Source organism: Gastrolobium bilobum, unplaced genomic scaffold (assembly GCF_033153095.1).
Source record: "Gastrolobium bilobum isolate Gb01-03AN ecotype WA unplaced genomic scaffold, APGP_CSIRO_Gbil_v1 utg3836, whole genome shotgun sequence".
Taxonomy (NCBI): domain Eukaryota; kingdom Viridiplantae; phylum Streptophyta; class Magnoliopsida; order Fabales; family Fabaceae; genus Gastrolobium; species Gastrolobium bilobum.
Genome location: NW_026897300.1, coordinates 56,972 through 71,867, shown reverse-complemented (window position 1 = coordinate 71,867; position 14,896 = coordinate 56,972). Strand labels below are relative to the sequence as shown.

The 14,896-nt window shown below is 32.9% G+C and overlaps 1 protein-coding gene across 4 annotated transcripts; it reads left to right on the top strand.

Moving 5' to 3' along the window:
- Nucleotides 1–10,419, top strand: LOC133305772 (serine/threonine-protein kinase rio2). Of its 4 annotated transcripts, none has more exons than XM_061506012.1 (14): nucleotides 1–32; nucleotides 402–539; nucleotides 644–690; nucleotides 783–853; nucleotides 945–1,058; nucleotides 1,159–1,334; nucleotides 1,420–1,508; nucleotides 3,131–3,248; nucleotides 3,385–3,458; nucleotides 4,696–4,743; nucleotides 6,334–6,502; nucleotides 6,772–6,888; nucleotides 8,734–8,820; nucleotides 9,979–10,419. In XM_061506012.1, the coding sequence occupies exons 2-14, from the start codon at nucleotides 456–458 to the stop codon at nucleotides 10,165–10,167; spliced, it is 1,383 nt and encodes a 460-aa protein (XP_061361996.1). In that variant the 5' UTR covers nucleotides 1–32; nucleotides 402–455; the 3' UTR covers nucleotides 10,168–10,419. The 4 variants fall into 4 exon arrangements, with proteins under 4 accessions (XP_061361996.1, XP_061361995.1, XP_061361994.1 ...); XM_061506011.1 differs by lacking the exon at nucleotides 1–32 and adding an exon at nucleotides 47–282; XM_061506010.1 differs by lacking the exon at nucleotides 1–32 and having other exon boundaries at nucleotides 47–539.
- Nucleotides 10,420–14,896: the final 4,477 nt, after the last annotated feature.

Here is a 14,896-nt window from a genome sequence, read left to right as displayed (position 1 = left end):
ATATTCACAGAGTATTTAGAAGATTTTCACAGGTACCTTCGACCCATATAATTCTATGGCCTGGACCATAGAAATACTTCTCTTTCGATGAGAATAATCTATACAGATTGTGATTTTGACTTTTTTGCATTTAGAGAACTATCAAATATCAATTTGGCGATAGTACAGATTGTGAATCTATACGGTCCATCAAATTTAATACGAAGTACAATAATCTATACGGTCCAAAACCCAAACTCGTTAGAAACCCCATTGTTCAGCTGCGTTGCGTTTCAGTTTCAAGTATGGTTCGACGATTAGGGTTTTTTCTTCTTCTTTGAACTATGACGATAGGGTTTTGTTTGGATGGTTTATTCTGCTGCTTCAGTTTTTCATCCATTATTGCCTTGCTTCTTCGGCAGAGCCAGTTGACGTCGTTAACGAGAAAGTAGTAGTAGAAGAAGAAGGACAATACAATGAAGCTTGATGTGGATGTCTTGAGATATCTCTCCAAAGATGATTTTAGGGTTCTCACTGCTGTTGAATTGGGGATGAGGAATGTGCGTCTCGCTCTCTCTCCTCCTCCTTCTTCTTCAACTATTATGTTTTTAAATTTGAATTGAATTGCACACCACTTGCTAATAGATTTAGTTCTTCATTGCAGCATGAGATTGTACCCACTGAACTCATTGACCGAATTGCTCGTCTCAAGTATGTTTAGTTACTCTTTTGGATTCAATTTTCGTCTTTCAAATTTATCTTTCATTGGGTGTTTTTAATGGTTTTCCCATGAATTTGTGCAGGCATGGTGGCAGCTACAAGGTTTTGAAAAATCTGCTAAAGCATAAGTTGTTGCACCATGATTCTTCTAAATGTTTGTAGCTTCTAGTCTCTATTTAATTTAATAATGTATTTAAGTTCATCTCAGTGACCCTCTAGGTTGTTTTTCCTTAATTTGCTTTTAGATGACGGGTTCCGCCTTACCTACCTTGGTTATGATTTTCTTGCAATTAAAACTATGGTGAACAAAGGAGTTTTTGTGGCTGTTGGTCGCCAGATTGGAGTTGGAAAGGAATCAGGTACTAGTTTTGGTTTTTGATAGAATTAGTCTAGTTCTAATATGATGCTTCTTTAGGATATTTCAATCGTTTCCTAATTATGGCATTTGTGTTCTGCTAGATATATTTGAGGTTGCCTGTGAAGATGGAACAGTTCTTGCTATGAAGTTGCATAGGCTTGGTAGAGTTTCTTTTAGGGCTGTCAAATCTAAGCGTGACTACCTCAGACATCGTAGTACTTCAAATTGGCTGTATTTGTCTCGGCTTGCTGCACTTAAAGAATTTGCTTTTATGAAGGTTTTCCTCTATTTAGTATTTAGCTCTATATTTGAATTATTATCTTTTTATATGATTTCTAATGACTCAAGGTTTGCTTGAGCAGGCTTTGGAAACACATGGCTTTCCTGTTCCAAATGCTGTAGAACATAATAGACATTGTGTAGTCATGTCACTCGTTCAAGGTTACCCTCTGTAAGTGCCCTTCTTTTCATTTACCAAGCATAATTTGATTTCATATGTCACCTTTACCACATTAATTGCTTCAAATCTTAAATATTCTTTTAAAGAGTACCATAAAATGCTTCTTATTATTAGATTTATGCTGTTTTAGATTTTAGGGAACTGAAATGCAGTTTACATCATCTAAAATGGTAGATTTGACTCCACATTCATGTTATATATATCTGCCAATTTTTGGAATAATATTGTTCTATTCCAACATTGTTGGAATTTGGAAACTGTGGTTGCCTAACTGTTGTAGTACTTTTGGGGGTGCTATTTGTTTTATGGGACCCAGAATTTTATAAACATTGGATGCACGAGCTTTAGATTGTATTGCGACCGTACATGGATATGTTTGAGCACTTTGGGCCTTGGATTCTCTTCTTAGCTAGACTGATGAGCATGATATCCGTGTTGCATTCTTTAAGCAGGGCATTGTTTTATGACTGTCTGAGTTCTAAAGCACTGGATGTATGAGCTTTCGTTAAAGAGTTACAACATTTCATGGATATCTTAGCTTTATATCTGTGCTTTTATTTCTTTTTATTCTTGGCTGGCACCAAGAAGCTGATAGAAACTGGACCATAATACGCAAAATGAAAGGGAGATAATATAATATTCCTCTATAACCACTGTTATCAATTATTCTAGACAGTCCCGGTTTAGTCATTTTTATCTATATTTCCCTTCATTTCTTTATTTATTTCTTTAGTTATTTTCCTCTCTATTTTTTTTTTCACTTTTGTTTATCTATTTTTATTTTTACTGTTTAATTTTTCTCTTATTATCTTTATTTTCACTTTATTTTATTATTTTTTCTTCTGTATTTTTCTTTGGTAATTTTCAATTTTTATTTATTTTTTATTTCCCCCCTTATTTTCCCTCACTCTTTTCATTAGGGTTCATTGACAACCGATCCCAACTTGGGATAAAAGTGTCGTTGATGTTGAACCACTGTTATCAATGTGATAGCAACAGTGGTGTAAACGGATTTACAGTGAACTGAATGAGCGGTAACAGGTGAATTCAATTGATGAACTCTCCCAATCCACTCTCCTTTCTTACCTTTCTCCCTACTCTACTCTTCTTCTATATTTATTTTCTGTTAAAACAGAGCTTCCCACCAATTCCCTTATGTCATTCTGGTAGTTATTTACACCCAGTATTACCCTTTTCCTTGCTCCCTTGGGGCTCTGATCCTCTGCAATTCCTTCTCATTTACACCCTCACACTAGGAGGCTTCCTAACATTTGGTATGTGCTGCAATTGTTAGGCAGCATGTTTGTCAATGGTGGATGATATTGTATTAAGCATATGCTGTGTTATCTCTGAAAATAACTACTGACAATCTGTTTCTTTTAGGATTCTTGTGTTATCTGATAAAAGTTTCTTATGTAATATCACAATATGTAATTCTGGTGGTCTTTATCTTCCAGATCGTGCTATATTTGCCACATAATGATCTGCTACTTTTTTATGTTTTCTCCATTGTCAGTTGTTTTTAAGCTGGCTTTCTTGCTTGTTGACTTTCCTTTTTTTGTTGGTTTTGTTACTTAATTGCTTGAATTTGTTATTGGGTTCTGCAAGTGCAGTGTTCAGGTGAAGCAATTAGAAAATCCAGAGATGGTTTTTGAGACAATTATTGGTTTAGTTGTTCGACTGGCGGAGCATGGTCTCATTCATTGTGATTTTAATGAATTTAACATCATGGTATGCTTGAATTACATGTGCTTTACATCTTTTTGTGCTACTGCAATTGTTAGAGAATTTTAAATCTCATTTGATGATGTATGTGATTTCATTGGCTTCTGCTTCTGGTTTACACTCGGTTTTCCATTCATTGTAGATCGACAATGATGAAAAGATTACCATGATCGATTTTCCACAAATGGTATCTGTGTCACACCGTAATGCACAAATGTAAGAGTCTCCTCCTTGTATGAATCTGTCTTTCTACTAATTTGTCATTGGTTTCATGCTTATATAAATGCTAACCTTTTAAATTATTATTTATCACATTTCTGAATAGAACCTGTCACTTTGCTATATTTTGCTTGAATGTAAAAAGTAGATCACTTATTTTACAGTTGGTTAAAATGATTAAAAATTTAAATAATATTTATATCAGAAATTTTTAAATTTTTTTTTTTTTGAAATAAAATACTACCTGCCCTTCTTTACAATCATGCAAATAACTGTACTTGTAACTTAACCTTTTCAAAGGTAACCTAATTACAAAAATACAATTTAGATTTTTAATCATTTTGTAAAATCAATAAAAATGCTTGTTGTTCTTTGTTAAGGAATAATATAATATAAAATAGTAAGTGTCTTCACCTAAGTGCGAGCTTTTGAGAGAGTTGGTTTTTTACATAAATATAAAACCATTCATCTGCTAAGCGTTTGGGACAATTGGTTGTTTGACATGGTATTAGAGCCTTTATGACCAAGTTGTCTAGAGTTTGATTGTTGCCGCCCTTATTTTTCTAATAAATGTATATTGTGGAATTTTTTAATATAGATAGGTCGGCTTGTGCATTGTCCACCATTTAAGTCCAATGGGTTCATGTATGAAGGGATATGTTAGAAATATAATATAAATATATAAAACCATTCATCTTTCTTTACCTAACCGCTTAAACTTTAGGGTTGAATTGGTTTTTTTATAATTTTATAGAAAATTTAAAATTTAATCATTATGTTTATATTTTCTGGCTTCATTGAAGGCAGAATCTCTCCTTTTTTTTAAAAAATTAGAGTTCAATATTCACTTCATTAAATAAGTTAATTTTGAACCATTAGATTCGAACAAATCAAGGGTTAGAGACGAGCTTAAGAGTTTTACAGATATGCCCTTAAATTAAAGTTGTTTCACACAGAAAAAATCGTCTTTGTTCTAAAGCAAAAGGTGGAGGTTGCTAACATATTCCAACTTAAAAAGAAGTGATTGGAACTTACAATCCTTTATGTGATATATATTGCATTACGTGTGGTTCGATTGTAGTTTTTTTTTTTTTAATCATTATTGGATTTTACTGTAGTTCCAGGTCGTAAATTAAGGGAAAATCCAACAATTCTTTTTTCATTTTCAGTTTCACATGTTTAACAAATGTAGTATGTTTGTGGCTTAATTGCTCATTATTTATCCTTGTTTCAGGTACTTTGACCGTGATGTTGAATGTGTCTTTAAGTTTTTCAGAAAGAGGTTTGTTATTATTTTGAGATCACATATCTATGACCTTTAAAGTTGCTTTTGCATATAGTTTGTAGATGTCTTGGTAGTCAAATGTTGATAGTAAAAAATTAAAATGATTTTCTCTTATCACTCACTCAAACTGTTGGCTTAATTTTTATAAATTAGTAACTAAGTATGTCTGGTATTGCTAGTTGAAATAATTTGTTAGAAATTGCAGTTAGTGCAAGATATGAAGGGCATGATTGGAGGACTTGGACTCACGTTTCTTCATGTGTATTTTCTTTTTTAAGTCCCTTCATTCTCTTATTTTTTGTTCATATTCAGTGCTTACTCTAAGGTTATTGTCCTTCATTTTGGTAACCTTTTTGTAATTAAGTTATGGATTCTTTTCCTTCTAAGCTGCATTTGTGTACAAGTGCTCTTGGGTTGGTTGTTATTACTCTAAATTATCCCAATATTGATAGAGATGTATTTATGTAACATAGTAATTCTTCTTTCTTGAATGTTTTGTAAAAGAGATTAGTGTTTCTCAATGTTGTAAGAAATAATTTTAACTCCTACACAGACATAAAAGTGTGTGGGGCTTGTATTTTCTTTTCTCTCTTTCTTCTTCACATGGCCCCACATGGGGCCCACACACTTTTATGTGTGTATAGGAGACAAAATCATGTCCTACAACATGAGAAATGTTAATCCCTTAGTAAAATTACATTGATTGTAGCTCACATCAAAGTTACTCGAAAATTAAACTATACAGTTTGAAATCTTGTGCTATGATGGGTGAATAGTAATTTGTTTATCTGATTATTAGTTTTGGGCATTTTGCTTAAAAGTTATCAATCAGGTAGGCTGATCCTATCTTAAGAATCACCCTAGAAATTAATAACTTCCCAGGATTTGAAAATCCTTTTCGGAAAGGCATCAAGTTATGGAGATAATATATTACTAGAAAAGGGCAGGGGAGGGTAGAAGAAATTGAAGTAAATAATGGAAAAAAGATCAAGGGATTGTATATTAGTCCTTTTGCATGAATATGGATACGACAATTTTTTTTTTTTTTTGAATATTTTATATATATATACACTCACACACACACATATATGCTTCAAAGCCTTTATATCTCCACCACTTGCCCTGTAATTTCTTATAGCTTGTCACTCTCTGGAATCACAGCTTTCAAATGGGTCTCTGTTAGCCCTAACAAAAAAATAAGAAAGAAAAAGGAATAGGAAACACGTTGAATCTCATACACATTGGTGAAATATTTTAAGCACATGTTTATCTTGATAAAAAGAAGTTTCTTCATAACAGCATTTTTGTCATAAATTTTTTTCTTGGCATGTTTAGTATTTTTGAATGAAATTTTACTTATTATGTGCCTTAAATTCTTTTATGTCTAGTGCCTTTAATTTACCTACAGAGTTTATTATTTATTTATTTTGTTCATTTTTGGTACATAGTACTTTAACCTTGTTGCATCTCCAATTTTGATTGCATGGCAGATGTATCTTTGGTCACTCAGCTTGTTGTAAGATTTTGAATCTAGTCTGTGGCTGCTCATCAGTTATATTCATATTTAGTCCCACTTCTCTGTTTCAGGTTCAATCTTACTTTTCAAGAAAACATAGATGATGTTGATGGTTCTTACAAAGGGAGAGAAGAAGATGGAAGACCCTGTTTGTCTGCAATAGATAGAAGCGATGGTTTTCTAGATAGGGAACTTGCTGCCAGTGGCTTTACTAGAAAGAATGAAAAGGATATTCAGAGGGTAAAATGATTTTCTTGTTTTATGTGGGAAGGAGAGGAAACTATAGAGACCATTTTGTACCAAAATGCAAGTTAATTTTGCTTTTTCATTCTCCACCGCTTTTTGCTTAGCTGCCAACACCCAACATGGAATTTCTATATTGCAAAGCATAATATGATCATTGTACTTAGGGATTGGACTTGTCTCTTTTTAGTTATAATGCATGGGATTGTCAAGTGTTCATCTTGCATTTGATTCTGCCTCAAAGCTCTTCAAATTTTGATGTGCAGTTCATTGAAGGCAGGGCAGATAGTGATACAAATTCAGATAGTGAAGGGGCTGACTCAGTGGAAGATGTGAACGAAGCAAACATTAAAGATGGTGATTTTTCACATTTGTTGGAGCCGGTAATATTTCGATTAGCTTTTGTGATCATTGAAGAGATACAGGCTATGCATTTCATATTCTGAGAATTTCTGTGGTTTTCTTTTGGAATGTTATGTTTTTTGGTGTAGAAAATGGAAAAGGGAATTGCTATTTATTATGTTTTGATAAGATCACTTAGAGTTTAAGAAGTGTGTGTAGAGAGAAGGATGATATCCTTAACAATGACAGCTGAACAAAACAAAGAAAATAGAAACGTGCTCATCTGTTATAGTGATTGTCCTCTAGAGTTCATAAAATATTAATACTGTAACATAACAAATCTTAGGACTTAGATGTGTTCTTGAAAAAGGGCATTTTGTTCAAAACATGATAATAGAGCTTAGATAGCACATTGCAATTAAACATAACAAATCTTAGGACTTAGATGTGTTCTTGAAAAAGGGCATTTTGTTCAAAACATGATAATATAGCTTAGATAGCACATTGCAATTAAAACCTTTCTCTCCTTAGCTCTGCAAAAGCCTTAGGAAAATTATAAAATGAAAATATTCAGCTAAAATGACACACACACACACACACACAAGATATCAAATCAAGCAGTTTGTTATCTTACTCAAGCAAGTACCCGAGTTTTAACTTTTGAGATTAGTGTCATCACTCTGGGATCATGGTCAGAATATTCTTGAAATTTCAACTTTTGCATTTTTGTAAGTACAAATGAAATTTTTATAAATATTATAACTCTCCTTTCAAATATGTAAGGGTAATGCTTCATATAAGGATTGCCCTCACCCTATTATCGCTAGTTGGGTTTTAATAAGAGGTGGTTTATCATATCCCTCTCCTAAAAAAGGATTTTGGTAAAATTACAGAAGAATTCTTGTGCTGATATTTGTTGTTCAGTAACAATTAACTGCTAATCAATTACTGGCTACTCATTAATTGTTCTTAAACTGAATATTTTCACCAAGAATTCCTTTTTCGTAATTTTTTATGGATTTTCTGTTTGGCTGATTGAATGGTTGTACTGGGTAGAGTTCACCAGTAATAAGAATATAGAGGAAAATTTTGTAAGTACATTATTGATGCTTAGCTATGTATCCACAAAAAGGCTGTAGTAGTAATCTGGAAGCCTTGTCAAAAGTGATGGAAGTGGATTGTGCTAACATCATGTGGCAATGAAGATAACCATGGTAGATATGAATCAGGAAATCAGTTCCATTTTATCCAACAACATCTGTAAATGGAAGGGAAGGGCTCAGATTTTCTATTAAATGAACCGTTTCATAGACATAGTAAACATTACACATCAGCAGATTCACAGGCAACATGAGTAAACTTGAGTCAGCCAGATCTGTGACTTCAAATCAACAATGACCCCTCTATGAAGGATGGACTAAAATAAGTTAGGTATTATATCTAGTTTTAAGTAAAGGATAGTGGCCTTTTAAAATCTGTTGATGCCCTTGACTGTAATATACGCAAACACAACATATAATTGATTCAAATGAAGATTATGGATATTTGTTAAGCAAAACAGTGCTGAAGAACTTAGGAAGATCTGTTTAACAATTGGAAGAATACCAAACTTGCCTTTTGGGCTTGAGGAGGTCAAGCTTGAAGCTTTTCTGTTAAGAATATGAGAATAAATGTGGGAGCTTCTGTGAGATGTAAATTTGAAATACCAATACTTGACATGAAATTGGTTTAATAGTACATACTGACTGGTTGGCATACTGGCATAGACTGAGTGCCTAGATTTTTTCAGCTTATTTCATTAGTTGAGCAATTCTGTTTTCTGCAATCTTGATTTAAGGATTGGTGTTTTACTTATATAAAATGAAAACCATATTTTAATTAACCAGGTTGACGGACTTGAAAGTCTGGGAATAGAGGAGAGCTATGAAGCGGGTGAAAGAAGTACCTCTGACAAGGAGGATGGAAGTGACAAGGTGTGTTATCTCAATGTTATGTTTATGCTGCTTCCTTGGCCTCTGCCTAATATTTGATTCAAAGAATTTTAAGTCTTTTAAGGTTGGTTCATGATTAGTTCTTTGGGTAGCAGTGTATGGCTTATTAACAATGAATATTGTGCCTGTGCTTCTCTAGTGCATCTCTTTTTAATTTCTTTTAGTACACCGTAGTTTGTTATCAACGAGTGCATGGGTCATGGAGTTAACCCAAAAAGGATAGGGTATGAATGGGAGCACATTGAATTTCCAAATGTAGAATTTTCTCATCCTTTAAGAACAGAAGATGAGAGAAGATGAGAGAACATAGATTGAGGTGGTTTGGGCACGTGATGAGAAGACCCATGGATACTCCTGTAAGAACAGAAGTTTGTTACCAAGAGCTAAACACAAAAAGAGGCAGAGGTAGACCGAAGCTTACTTGGGGGAAAGTAGTAAAACAAGATTTAATGGAGTGGGATATAGATTGGCGGACAGTATGTCTTAGAAAGGAATGGAGAAAAGCTATAAGTATGGTGGAGGGTTAGACCCGCTGTTATTCCTATGTTCTAGATGGTCCTTTTTTAGTCCTTTTCCCCTTCATTTCCCCCACTTCTTCTTGTCCCTTTCTTTTTTACTTTTATTTATTTATATATACATATATTTTTATTTCATTTTATTTTATTTTATTATTTTATTTGTGTATTTTTATTTATTTATTTATTTATTTATTTATTTATTTTTTATTTTTTATTTTTTTTTACTTTTTTTTCAACCGTTTTGTATCTTTCATGTGGGTTCATCTACCACCGACCCCAATTAATTTGGGATAAAGGTGTTGTTGATGTTGATGTTGATGTTGATGTTAGGCTCATTTTATTATCGTAACTTTGCTTGGAGTAGAATATTATTTCCCAGTATTTCCTCTTGAATCGTTCAGTAAAGTATTTAACAAGACATTCTTTTATTAAAAAAGTGGTAAAAGTGTGATGTCAGGGTACCTTGCATGCTTCCTTAATTCAGTTCATAAGAGTAGTAGTTCTAAAGGATAATTGTTATTGTTTTTTGAATGAATCTTATCTTATTAGATAGTTTATATGATACATGTTATTTGGCCTTTGCATCAGAGAGAACCATAATGGTAGTAATTTTGATTTACAGGAAGAACATAATCAAAATGCAATGGAAAATGAAGCTGAGCTCGCAAAGAGCTTGAATAAGCAGAGACAACGTGCCATAGCAACCTCTCATAGAGGACGGAAGACCTTTGCATCCAGGAATTCCTACAAAGACAAGGGTGGTAGGTCATCTCACAATTCTAAAATACAGAAACAGTTGAGCAGCTGGTGAGATTTGGGTGACAAAACCCATGTGATTGACCACATGGTTATGGAGTATGTTATAAAGAACTAGAAAAGAATATAGTTTTATCCGTGCCATCTATCACAAGCATTAAAGTTTGGTTGGCATCATAGACTTATTTATATCAAAATATATGTTCAAACATATATATAACGTAAGGAGATAGGAAAGCAAATAGGTTGTGTCTGTTGTACACGAGTATTTTTTTTGCCTACGGAGTATAATTATATCCCTTTTGCGTCGGTTATTTTCATTTTGAATGAAAATTTTGCCTTTTCTATATTAGTGGAAATTTTTCTTCACTCAGTTTTTTTTTAGTAGGATTGAAAGCAAAGCAACAATGAATTATCTCTAGTGTGTTGTCTGCTTATAAGATTTCAATTGTCAGAAATGCATAAGCTTAGGGCCTTACTATTTTTGTTTTTGTTTTTTTGGTACAAGGGCCTTACTATTTTAGTTGTAAACACTCGTGTTTCTTGCCTTCAAATTGCAAAACGTTTATCCAATCAGTGATTGAAGGGAGGTACGGTATCAAATTTTGAAACGATTAATTGATGCTAAATCTTCAAATTGCTCTCCCGAGTGATATGTTCAAAGGACCAGCGCTAAGTCATTGGAGCTTATCTTCTAGCGAAGTGTTTGATTGCCATTTTCACCTATTTCCTTTTGTAAAATTATTTGTTTATATATCTATCTATTACGCATTATTGTTGGTTCCCTTTATTGCTGGATGCCACCCACTTAAATTGCTGATGTGACAGTCTAAAAATAATAATAATTTCATTAAATTCGCCTAAGATTTATAACCAAAAATAAAATATCACTAAACGCAATTTCGTCGTAAGATGGTATTATTCATTTTGAGGAGGGTTATACTTTTAATTTTTTATAATTATATTTTAATTGTTGATTTCTGTCAATTAATAATATTATTTAGTGTGAATTAATAATTAATTGATTAATTTGTTGTGCAAATATAATAAATATTGATTAATGAAAATCAACAATTATATATATATATATATATGGGGGTATTGGGTTGTGAACGATTCTTATTAGTTCTTTTCTCTTATTTATTTAAGAAATCAAGAATCAAACTCACCTTAATATTTAGTGTTAGGTGTAATAATATGTAAATATATGATTTAATTAACTTATTTTGTATTTTTAAGAAATAATCAGAAGCTTCCTGCGAGAACTAAAAAAATTTTCTTCAAGAGAATAATCTTTACTAAACATGAATTAAATATTACTGTGCTAGCGTTTATGTGCTAAATCTGATTTTGCAAATAGAGTGTTGTGATTTCTTTCGGGTGAACTTTGGTTGTACGTACTAGTACTACTGCTATAAAATTGAGGGTCTAAACTGGATTGACTGTGGGTTCAGATTTCACATAACCCAGCCCCAACATTATCAGAGTGACGATTCAGTCTTGACCGGGTGAACTTTGGTTGACTCAACTACTCCTATTGTGCTTTTTTTGTGCTCATCTTTTACGATTTACATCACATAGCTATAGAGGAACTGGGAAATTTTGCTACTATTTGAACTTTGAAAAGTCATGCATTTTGGGCCTAGCTATGGCTCCTTGATGGGCCTAATAGACTGATTATTTTATGTCATTGTTATCTATCTCTGAATAGAAATCTATATATATGTTGAAGCCTCTGCTAGGCGCTAGCCTATAGAATTGAATTCTACACAGGAATAAAAAGCTATTAATTGTTGCTCAATCATGCATCCTTATTGGAAAACATCAGCATCCAATTTTTCCTCCAAACCAATCAATCACCTGAGCTGAGCCTATATGATTGAGAATCGCATTCTATAACAGTAGTTATAAACTTTATAATATATTGGTGGAGCTTGCATTTAAACCAAAGTAGTATCTTTTTTTCTTTCTTTTTTGGAAACAAACCAAAGTATTATCTAACTTGCAACTACACCACTTGAAATATCCTAAGGAAGCTTTACGGATACACCAACTTACAATCGTTTAGATCAATTTTGTTAGATTGACAATTAATTTAAAGAATCATAGCATGTCAAAGTGCGGTTTTAAAGTTGCTTTCTGTCTACTGGTGGCCTAAGTGCGTAGCTATATTATTAATTAGTTTAGTTTCATCAAATGATTTTTAAGTTCGTCAACTGTCACTTGTCATGTTTATATGTGCTATTGATCATTCTCTTTCCACATTTTTGTAAAAATAAAAATAAAATATAAAAATGGCGTCATCAAGTGTTTTTCCCTTTCTTTCTTAATTTTTATTTTCTATTTAGACGGCGATGATAATAAAATACAATATTTCACAACCGCAAGAACAAATTCTATATATTGAGTCTAATTGCAAATTAGTTAAAATTATCCGTAGGAGATTCAGCTCTAACTTTTTCTTTAATCTATTACCCTTTATCATCTTAATTATTTATTTTATTAATCGTTTGTTCATTATTTATAAAATTATTCACAATTATACCAGTTAACAATATTTTAAAATATATCACATATATTTTTGAATTATCTCTCAAAATTTCAAAAACTATTCAAACCATGAATATTTTTTTAATAAAATAATAAAAAGGTCAATTTACCCCTTCTAATCATGGTGCGAAAAGGACATGGAAAGAGATATATACAAGATCTTCACTTTTGTCATCATTTAAATAAAAATTGTAGTAATTTTTATTTATAAGGTTACTTGTATATAGATGCTTAATATTCTAGTTGTGAGAATTAAGTAGTGCAATTTTAGGATGGAGACAACTTACAAAGTCAAGTGAACCTTTACAAATTCGGTGACGACTTTAATCAATTGTAATTTGTGAACAGCAAACTTTTTAGAAAACAACAACTTGGTGATAGCTAGCATGATTTAAGAAACGGATTTGCATTTTTCATTTAACATGATATAATAAATTTTTCTACACACACAATATTTTGTGGGGCCCACATTTTTTGAAGAAAAAAGAAAAAGAAAAAATTAGCACACGCAAAACGAATCTCTATAACATTACAGAATCACTTTTCCTACAACATAACTCTTACAAAACCGTTTAGGGGGCGTTTGGTTGCTGGATTCTCAACAGAATGATAGATAAACTAAAAGTGGGAGAGGAAGAAACCATCGTTTGGTTGAAGGTGATCCTCACTTAGGTAGCTAATTCAGATTGCAGCCATTCCTATTTCCCTATGCTTTTGTACTGAACTTGGCGGCCAAAGTTGCCATTTTGCAAGGTGGTATTGTCGAATACCTCCATATTTGTTCACTTTGCAAACTAAAAAAAAGACTAGCGTACCCCTTGTTTGCGCGCGAAAGGACAATGTTGTAGCTTCACTTTTTGCATACTTGTTTAGAACCTGTACTTGCCAAAGACCAAGAATTGCACACGGACACAGGGAAACATGCAAGGGAATGGATGTGCGAAATAGGCTTCACCCTCGTCTTGGAGCTGGTCTGAAACCGAAAGGAAACCATCATCAGTGAGGCCGAAGTTTGGTTGGTGTGGGAGGTAAGTCGGTGGAACAAAAAAGCATTTCGTCTCTGTTTTTGGTGCTTTCCTTACAAAGATAGCGTTTTTCCCTTCATCCATGTCCATGGTGTTTTATTTTTTAATTTCAGAAATTGCATTTAGGTGAAAAAACTTTGTCCGGTCTTCAACTCCAGATTTCTCCTTCATCACTGAGGTAACAATCTTCGTCAGTATTTAAATAAACTTCGCTTTTGTTGTTTGTCATCAACTGTGGACAACAGCCTCTCCGGTTAGTCTCTTCTTTTTTTTTCTCCAGGAAATATAACGTGTTTGGGTTTTTTATGAATTTAGATAAGAAAAGCATTTGTCCTAGTTGAGCTGGTGATCACTACGGTGGGGAAAATAAAAATAAAAAATGCGAGCATGACTTGAGGGTCCAAAAACCATTTTTGTCAGAGGGCAGATTTCGATCCTTAAACCATTTTTGTCCAAAAAAAGAACACTGTTATATTATGAATCAATTTCGATCCTAAACGATGTTTATTTCGAAATTCCAATTTCTGATTACAAGCATTAACCTGTTCTGGCCGATTTCCAAGAACAGTGTTATATATTTCGATCTTACTGTTAATACGGTTAATGGTGATGGGGTTTGGTAAAGTGTTAATATAGAAGAGTTAATTAGATTCATTAAGAATGAGAGTGATATATAACTATGGAGTTTGGTGTAGTCGGTAAAGTAAGTTGAATATTGGTATATTATGCTTCCAGTGAAGGTATTTGAAACATGGTAAGCAACCCTTTATGATTAAGTAAGTTGGTGCAAACAGTGGTTTGCATTGTTGATTTGCATACAAATATTAATCTCCAAACTTTGTACTGGTATTTGTTTTCAGCAAATTTTTACCACTACTGTAGCTGTATGCATGAAAATATTAATCCTCTAAATTATGCTGGTCTGTGCATACTGATTTTTAGACAGCTACAGTTTCTTATTTGCCCTGTCCCTTGTAATTCTTTCTTCTTGGTATTCTTTGATTTGTCAATAGCACTAATTTTCTGTCTCTGCATCAGGTTGGAACCGAGGACACCGTTGCCTGCAAATGATGCTGATTCATGTCTGCAAGAAGTATATAGCAAAGGACAATCATAATATAGTGTGTTGGCTACTGTGTTTGTATTAGTGTACAATGACTTTTTTATATGTTTGGATATTCTCAAAATGTACTTGGGTGCATCACAAAG

Excerpts from the sequence above, each read along its gene's own strand:
- LOC133305772 (XM_061506012.1), top strand. The coding sequence starts at position 456 with ATGAAGCTTGATGTGGATGTCTTGAGATATCTCTCCAAAGATGATTTT. Across the intron at positions 1,335-1,419 it reads AAGAATTTGCTTTTATGAAG|GCTTTGGAAACACATGGCTT; the intron begins GTTTTCCTCTAT and ends TTGCTTGAGCAG. Across the intron at positions 4,744-6,333 it reads TTTAAGTTTTTCAGAAAGAG|GTTCAATCTTACTTTTCAAG; the intron begins GTTTGTTATTAT and ends TCTCTGTTTCAG.